Below are 9,530 nucleotides of genomic sequence, written 5' to 3'. Positions count from 1 at the left end.
AATGCTGGATCTCTACAAACTGTCACATAATTCAAACTTCTCTAAAAGTCTCGTATTTTTTTATAACACAAAACCTTCACAAACTCATTAAAAATGTGATAAAATTATATATCTATACTATATATAATACACAAATGATGGGCAAATTAAGACTCTTTTTTAAGTAATTTACAATATATAATGCATGAGTTACAACAATAACTAGGGGCACACATGTCGTTGTAACATCAAATATAAAGTGCATTTGCAATTTTTTTAAATAATTACAAGTTTCATCCCTTTAAATTACAATAATGGTCCTTAGTCTTTTACATATATATTATTTTATTTTCACTTTTAACCCAACTACCCCATGATTTTTAAACGGTCATAACTTTTTCGTACGCTAATATTTTTTAAAATAAATGGCATCATAAAAACGAGCATTTTATTATCTTTAATTTGAGTATGGTATTGATGTAGTTTTCGAAGTAAAAAAGAGTATACAAAAATGTTTGCGGTTTGCTTTTGATGGTTTTAAATTAAACCATGAGCCAACGTTACACGTTTTTTGTCTTCCAAAACCGAAACTAAACTCTTTCTAATTAAAACCCAAATAAACCGAACCATTACCAACGATTAGGTTCCGATATAGTTTTGTACATCGATAAAACAATTGAGTTTAAAATTTAAAACAAGAATTATTAATCAGCATATACCTTCACTTCAAACTATGTATCAACTAATACGTTATTAAGAGAATCATACTATGAACAAATATAACTTTGGTCACATAAATAATAAACTTTATTATAATAAATAGAAGGGAAAATCATAACAAGAACAAAGATTATAAAAAAAACCACTGGAAATTTGGCTACATTAAAGTTGTAATAGACGAATTTGCTCGTATTAAATAAAACTTTGGTTAACTATATTTTAACTATGTCTAATATATATTATATCTAATACTAAATAAGTAAATAATTAACATTTCAATATGTACGACTAGCTCCGGTTTTAACCGTGAAACCAAACTGGTGAACGGTCTCACAGTTTCAAACGAAATAATGAACACCCAAAATTTGTTACATGATTATCAAAGTATGTGTTTCCAGTTTCCCGCTGCATCGCGCGGGCACTCTTCTAGTATCTATAACATATATAAACAAAAACATAAAAATCATATGTGTCGCGATGTGGTTACTCCCCATTTTTTTGGAGTCACCAGAATTGCTTGATTTTTAAATGAAGACTTCTTATGCATTTGACCCGAATTCACGGGTATGGGTCTTATCAAACCCAGATTTTTCTTAAATGGGTTATAACATCTCATTAAATTAACAACTAATCTCACCAAATATTTGATATAAAAATCCTTTAAAGTAGGATATACTAAAAATTAATATATGATTTATTTAAAGAAATATATATATTATTTATAATTAAAACAATTTTATAGTAAAAAATAAACGGGTCTTGAGTCTCATCAAACCCATATATCTTTTAAACCGGGTTATAACATCTCATTCATTTGTGAAACAATTTATCATCAAACCATAAGTATATTATTAACTTTCATTCAATAAAAATTCAAAAAATAAATAAATATTAGAAACGAATTATATTAAACAACACCCGTAATACGGGGGATAAAAACTAGTATATATATATATATATATAAACGAAATCTCCTTAAATTCTCTCAAGCAATTAGATTGTTTTATTCTTAAATGAAGACTTCTCATGCATTTGATCCGAATTCATGGGTATGAGTATCACCAAATCCAGATATTTCTTAAAAGGGTTATAACATCTCATTAAATTAAAAACTAATCTACCCAAATATCTATTGTGAAAATACTATAAAAGGTATCGATAAAAAATTAATATATGATTTTATTTTAAAAAAAAAAATATTATCTTTGATTGTTTCTTATATTCTCCCAAGCCACCAGATTGTTTTATTTGTAAATGAAGACTTCTAATACATTTTACCCGAATACACAACACCAAACCCCCATAACCTTATGCGGGTTATAACATCTCATTATATTAAATATTAATTTCACCAAATATTTGAAATGAAAATTATATAAAATAGGGATGTACTAAAAATTAATATTCATTTATTTAAGAAAAAAAATATTATTTATATTAAGAAACAATTTTGTAGTAAAAAAAATAAGCAGATCATGGGTCTCACAAACCCATAGCTTTTAAACGGGTTATAACATCTCATTTATTTGTGAAATTCTTTCATTGTCAAACCCTAAGTATATTATTAACTTTCTTACAATAAATAAAATTAATATAAAAAATATAAATATTATTGAGAAATTTATCTTAGAAAGGTTTTATCTTGGTTTTACCTCATTTGGTTGGTCAAAAATCTCCTTTCCAATCTTCATATGGTTTCGTTTCTTGTCATTTCAGCTATTGGCATTAAGTTGCATTTTGTAATTACATTTTTGTAAATCGAACAAAATGCTATTAAAAAAATAATATAAGTATATGAACCCATTCAGCCTTCTTATGGTGAAAACAAACTAAAGAAGTTTAAATCGTGACTGTATCTTTTCTTTTCTTATATATATATATACGAAACCATTAAAAGCTCTCTGGTTGTTTCATACATTTTCTCAAGCCACAAGATTGCATTATTTGTAAATAGAGATTTCTTATCCATTTTGTCCGAATTCATGGATATGGGTCTCACCAAACCCATATATTCCTTAAACATGTTATAACATCTCATTAAATTAAAAATTAATCTCACCTAACAATTGATTTGAAAATCCTATATAATAGGGATATACTAAAAATAATATCTTATTATTAAAAAAAAGATATAAATTATCTATAATTAAAAAACAATTTTATAGTAAAAAAATAAACAGGTCATGGGTCTTACCAAACCCAAATAGCCTTTAAATCGGGTTGTAACATCTCATTTTATTTGTGAAACACTTTCATAATTAAATATTAAATCAAATAATAAGTATATTATTAACTTCAGTATGATAGATAAAATTAAAATCCAAAAAATATATAAATATTATGAAGGAATAACGTAAAGCAACCACCGTAATACGGGGGGATAAAAGCTAGTGTGTGTGTGTGTGTATATATATATAGAAAATGGTTCAAATAAGAATAAGGAGTTTTCTAGAAATGGTAAGAACCAACAAATTTTTGACATTTGGCATTACAAACTATGGTGAAAGAATAAATCTAGGAAACTATGTCGGTTATAATGGTGAAAGAGTAATTATAGGAAACTATGTCGGTTTTTGGTAGTTTTAAATCTCAACCATCGATCAACATGATCCAATGGCTATGATTTATCATAGTCTTCCTAGAAAACTACTTATTTTTAGGATAACCCTCCCCATATATATATATATATATATATATATATATATATATATATATATATATATATATGGTGGAGTTAAAATAAGAAATGTAAAGTGTCTAAGAAGTGTAACAAGTAATCTGATGCGTTAGATATGTTGATCTGACGGTGTATATGTAAAGTGTGTTTATTGTGCGGTGTGTTTTATTTTAGTTACGGTGTGTTTTATTATATCTAATGGTGAAAACACACTTTTTACACTTCTTAGGAAAAAACTAATTTTTATTATAACCTTGCTCTCTCTCTCTCTCTCTATATATATATATATAATAAAATGTATGTAAATATGTGTTGTGAGCGAGTCGGCCCCACCCTCATCGTCTGCTCCACAATTTGCAGAGATGAATGTGCCCAGGTCAAACCGCTTTCTCGTGTGCATTGATTTAACGCTTCAGGTCAGACTCAACTACAACCAATATTTAGATAGAAATTCAACACTACGAGAAAACCCGTTTAGGTAAAGTTTTAAACTTGATGTCATTAAGTTTCAAGCTTTAATAACCGCATGCCATTGTATAAATTTTTTATTCCCGGCAAATAAATTTTGTATTAAATAAAAAAAGAAATATCCATATAATAATTGAATAGCACGTAGATTAGAATTAGACAGAGACACAAGTAAAAAAAAGGTTTGTTGTCTAGACCGCCATCTGTGCAGCAGCTTCCTTCCTGTTTCAAAATCAAAATCTGTGTGTCGTCCGTCGGCGTTACAACCCAACGACTTCAACTCCTCTTTAAATTCTCTAACATAACATAAAACCCCTAATAATTAATTATTCATTCGCTCACCAAATATTCAACAGCTAGGGTTCCTCCTGAGACATTAGTTGAATTTGATGGTGGAGGTTGAGATCAGGAGCAAGAAACTTGTCAATGGCGGTGAGATTAATAATAATAATCTATGGCGGTGGACAGTTGTTGGCGCTTTGATTGCGGTTTTACTTGCCGCTTCGCTAAATCCCTGGCAGCATTCTCGCAACTTCTCATTCATCCGATCACCGTGCCGTTGCTCTGAGGTTCATTCTCCTTCTGTTTGTTGCTTTACATGTGAATCAAACGTTTTGAATGTTATCTGTATGCAATCTCATTCAGATGTCATTTCTGAATTAACTTTGTGTTTCTTATTCCACTCGCACGAGAATTTGAAGGTGATTGATGTGAATTGGTGGAGGTTTTTGTTTTGAAGAAGCTTACGGTTTGAATATGTTTAGGTTTTTGATAGATTTAAACATTTTGATGAATATTATTAATCTTTGAGTATGTTTACTTCTAGGTTTTAATAAGAGTTCTAATTTTGTAATCTGTTCTGCTATTGAATGTTGTTAGAAATTGTGCTCTAGGTTAGGATCTGTATGCATTATCATTACTTTAAGATGTAGTTGCAAGTCGTCAATCGGATGATTTTTTATGTAGTTTCTGGTGAAATACGCTAATTTAGAACTGAAATTAGCTTCTTAGTTTATATAAGCATTACTGCATACTAATTCGTTTTAATCTCACCTGTTCATTCAATCATGTGATTTCTGATTCAGTTTCTGGTGAATTTTGCTAATTTAAAGTTGAAATTAGCTTCTGATTTTATAGTTTATATAAGCATTACTGAATACTAATTTCGTTTTATTGCCACTTGTCCATTGAACAGGGTTCTCATAAGTATACAGGCATTGTTGAGGATTGTTGTTGTGATTATGAGACAGTTGATAGTGTTAATGGAGCAGTTTTACACCCCTTGTTACAAGAACTTGTGACAACCCCTTTCTTCAGATACTTCAAGGTATTTTCTTTGCATTGATATTGTTACGTGTTCTTAAAATACAGTTCACATGTAGTTATGTGATGATCTTGATAAGGTTTCATCTATGACAGGTGAAGTTATGGTGTGATTGTCCCTTTTGGCCTGATGATGGAATGTGCAGACTGCGTGATTGCAGTGTATGTGAATGCCCAGAAAATGAGTTTCCAGAACCATTTAAGAAACCGTACGGTCTTCCAAAAGAAGATCTTGTATGTCAAGAGGGAAAACCCGAGGCTGCTGTTGACCGTACTCTAGATGCTAAGGCATTGAGAGGCTGGGCGGTTGTAGATAATCCATGGACTAATGATGATGAAACTGATAATGGTCATTTTCTATATTGTGTTCATATTTTAGTAGTTCTGTCTTTTGTTGCTATTGAGAACTCCATATTGATTAAAGTTTTGTAACATGCAGGTGAAATGACATATGTAAATTTGCAATTGAATCCTGAACGTTACACAGGTTACACAGGCCCATCAGCTAGAAGAATATGGGATGCTATATATTCAGAAAATTGTCCAAAATGTAAGTCTATGGTTTCCATGTGGCTCATATTTCCACGTTTTGGTTTCAGTCAACCATTTATGGAGTTATAGTTATATGTGATAAATATCTTTCGGATTAGTTTGAACTGGTAGTATATCTATTTCTTGAAAAAAATTCATTTAATGATTATATAAAAAGTAGATGAATTTCTTGGAATCAACTTTTCTGTGCAGATTCATCTGGAGAAAGTTGCCAAGAGAAGAAAGTGTTATACAAGTTAATATCTGGTCTTCATTCCTCAATTTCTGTCCACATAGCTACTGATTATCTCCTTGATGAAAATACCAATCAGGTTTGTGACCTGTAATGCTAATATTATCTTTGCCCGTAACTTGGTTTAAAAGGCGCGTCTCATGTACATTTAGGTCCAAAATTAGGGTCTGTAGGAGGTAGGAGGTTTTTATGTAAAAACAACCAAAGGGATGAAGAAGTTATAAAAGGTTTAGTTGACAAATAAGCTGTGATATATATAACAGATGAGAGAGATGCTGATAAGGCACGGGATTGATAAGAACAGAAACAAGCTAGGTTTTATTAGAAACAAAATGATGGTGGCCCGATTCGAGAGGGGCGGTCTTCGATTAGAAGAACAAGACAAACTTAAACAACTTGAATGAATGAAAAGATGATAAACAAGCCTGCAATTTATGAATCCCTAAAATTAAGTGTAGTAATCTGCTCCTTAATTTCCGGGATGACGATTGATTTGATTTGATTGAGTAAATTCAGCCGGTTTATCATTAATAGTTTTAACCGAGTGAATTAAGTCAATTTCCCATATATAGAATCCAGCTGTCCCATATTGCCAGCTGTGACTTTATCAGATTCAACTTCTGGTTGTATATGAAGCTTATTTGGTTGTACATAGACGCTTCACCTTTTTAAAACCAAGGCCCATATAGATCTATACATATAATAAGTCGGGAATATGACACTTAGAAGTTAGAATCTATTAATCCAAAAAATAAATGTATTGAACTATTGAATCATCAACTAGCAAGAATATATGGATTTCATTCATTGAATGTTGGAATTGTATATGTGTCAATAAAGCTCACCAATGTACTAATTATTGTTGGCTGCAATTCAGTGGGGTGCAGATCTTCAATTAATGTATGACCGTGTCTTGAAACACCCTGAGCGTGTTCAAAACCTGTACTTCACTTTCCTCTTTGTTCTCAGAGCCGTTACAAAGGTGATCACTCTTTAATAATCTTTATCCTCGTATGAGAAAAACTTCGTTAAAGTTTCTTCCACTTGTATTTTCTCACATTTGATGTTTTGTGTTTCTTATATTAATTACAGGCAGCCACTTATTTGGAGCAGGCTGAGTATGACTCAGGAAACCATTTGGAGGATCTGAAAGCACATTCCTTGATCCGACAGTTAGTTCACAATCCTAAATTACAAGCTGCGTGCCCGCTTCCGTTTGATGAGGCTAAATTGTGGCAAGGTCAAAGTGGGCCCGAGTTGCGACAACAGACTCAGAAACAGTTTAGAAACATCAGGTTTTATTCTAAACGCTTTGTTACACCTTCTAGCGTCTGCAATTTACTAGCTTGGTGGGAAGTTCGCTTATTTAGTAAGCGAACGAGCGTGAACAAAAGTTTTCGTTCGTTTAGATAAACGAACGAACATGAACACCTATCTTATGTTCGGTCATTTAGTAGAAAAAAACGAACATGAACAAGAGTTTTTGTTCATTTAGCTGAACGAATGAACACTACATGTTAGATGAACACGTCTCGTTCGTTCATTTATGTTCGTGAACGTTTGCTTATGTGCGTTAATATTCATTTAAGTATTTTGGGTTCATTGCTATTTAGTCTAGTTTTAAACTTTTAATAACTTTTTAGGCCCAACAAATTGTTTTTTAACGTTTACTTTTATTTGGTTTTATCTAAGTTATGTTTATTCATTTGTGTTCAATTATGTTTGTTCGTTTACGTTCATGAACTGTTCGTTTATGCCGTTAACAACAACAATACAACAACAATCATACCAAGTATTTCCCATAAATAGCCTAAGCTATCAGTAGGGTCTGGGGAGGGTGATATGTAGACAAGCCTTACCTCTATCCCTAAGGATAGAGAGGTTGCTTCCGGCGAGACCCCCAACTCGAAAGTAAATAGATAGACAAATACAATAAAATAAAACTATATAGAATAAAAAAATAGCAGTATATTAATAATAAATTAAAACAGTATGATATTAGTAAGTTTCGAGCAACATTTCATTTTAGGTAGACTAAAACAAAACCAAGGTAATATTAAGCAAATAATAATAAATAGTAAATTATAATTCTAATAATTATAATTATAATTATAATTATACTTATAATAATAATAATAATAATAATAATAATAATAATAATAATAATAATAATAATAAAGGTTATAACAAGAAACAGCCCCTCCTCCTTAATTCTAAGAACATAAATGTTAACAAACGAACATAAATGGTTACAAACACACTCATTTTCTTCATGAACGAACATGAACAATAAAACCTTGTCTGTTAATTTTTTTGTATTTGGTCGTTTGCTCAGTTAAAGTTAAACATCGTTCGATTCGCATACAACCCTACTTTTGAGTCAGCTGGGTTGGGTAGCTGGTCAAATCAGTCTCTTTTTCGTGATTCAGGTTTGACTGGGTTGACCCGTACAGTTGCTTTTATTCATTTAAGTTGACTAGGTTGTTTTTATTTGATGTAATATATATCACTTATATATATTTTATTTTATTATACTATAGCTTATTTTTAACCGAAACATGTATACATTGCAGTGCCCTTATGGATTGTGTTGGGTGTGAAAAGTGTCGTTTATGGGGAAAGCTTCAGGTTCTTGGTCTCGGAACTGCACTCAAAATCTTGTTCTCTGTTGACGGTCAAACAGACCGAGATCAGCCTGTGAGTATTACGTACCTACTCGTTTGTATAATAACTTATAAGCCTTGTTATTTCCTGCTTGATATTTATATATAATTTTGTTTTACTGGACTACAGCTGCAGTTGCAAAGGAATGAAGTAATAGCACTGATGAATCTGCTCAATCGGCTCTCGGAATCGCTTAAATCAGTCACTGATATGGCTTCTTCTGCTGCTATGGACAGTGTGGTTTTACAAAATTCTCCCGAAGCAGTCGGGCTGATTCAGAGACTCCGGGAATCATGGACGACTCAGTGGTAACCTTCTTTGGTAGGCTTTGCAATTTGTGGGCTGGCTCGGTCTGAACTGCTGAGCTGTGAACTAGTTTAATGGTCTTAATCGGTAGCTTGTATTTTTAGGTGGAAGAATGCGCCGCGCTCACCACTGTCGTAAGCTAGGTATGGGAAAGATTAAGGAGAGATATATAGATACAGTGTCAATACATGTAATGGTGATATGGAGTTTCATGTTTTTAAAACTAACTGTGGACTTGTAAGTTGTACCTTAAATCTTTTTTCTTACACGTGGGAGAAGAAAAATAGGAAGTTGTACCTTGATATATTGTTTGAAAGTGGTGGTGTTGCGGGTCTCTTTTGCCGCCAGACGACCAACAGGCAAGTTAAAATTGACCACTTTCCTGTGTGTCATTGTCATTAGCCAACGTACAAGCAGTCAAGTCTTAGGATTCTAGCATGCCCATAATGGTGAGTTGACTATATTGACACTGTCAACGGGGCCTTGATGTGCTCACGACACATGTTTGGCCCAGACTATCAGATTTGATTTAAGGATAGATCTATAAGGCGTTCATTGGTTGGTGGTGATACCGATATACTAATTAAACAAAAATTGAATCAAGTTAAA

General features: G+C 31.9%; 1 protein-coding gene across 1 annotated transcript; it reads left to right on the top strand.

Moving 5' to 3' along the window:
• Positions 1-4,233: 4,233 nt before the first annotated feature.
• LOC143576047 (endoplasmic reticulum oxidoreductin-1-like) lies at positions 4,234-9,204 on the top strand. The gene is made up of 10 exons (XM_077060242.1): positions 4,234-4,413; positions 5,040-5,171; positions 5,264-5,516; positions 5,607-5,717; positions 5,912-6,030; positions 6,829-6,933; positions 7,044-7,246; positions 8,525-8,648; positions 8,745-8,923; positions 9,026-9,204. Exons 1-10 carry the CDS (start codon positions 4,234-4,236, stop codon positions 9,057-9,059), a joined length of 1,440 nt encoding a protein of 479 aa, XP_076916357.1. The 3' UTR covers positions 9,060-9,204.
• Positions 9,205-9,530: the final 326 nt, after the last annotated feature.

Source organism: Bidens hawaiensis, unplaced genomic scaffold (assembly GCF_021521415.1).
Source record: "Bidens hawaiensis isolate Kalapana, Puna unplaced genomic scaffold, B.hawaiensis_p1.1 tig00027855_1, whole genome shotgun sequence".
Taxonomy (NCBI): Eukaryota; Viridiplantae; Streptophyta; class Magnoliopsida; order Asterales; family Asteraceae; genus Bidens; species Bidens hawaiensis.
The sequence above is the reverse complement of the archived record's forward strand: the minus strand, read 5'-3'. Positions and strand labels throughout refer to the sequence as shown.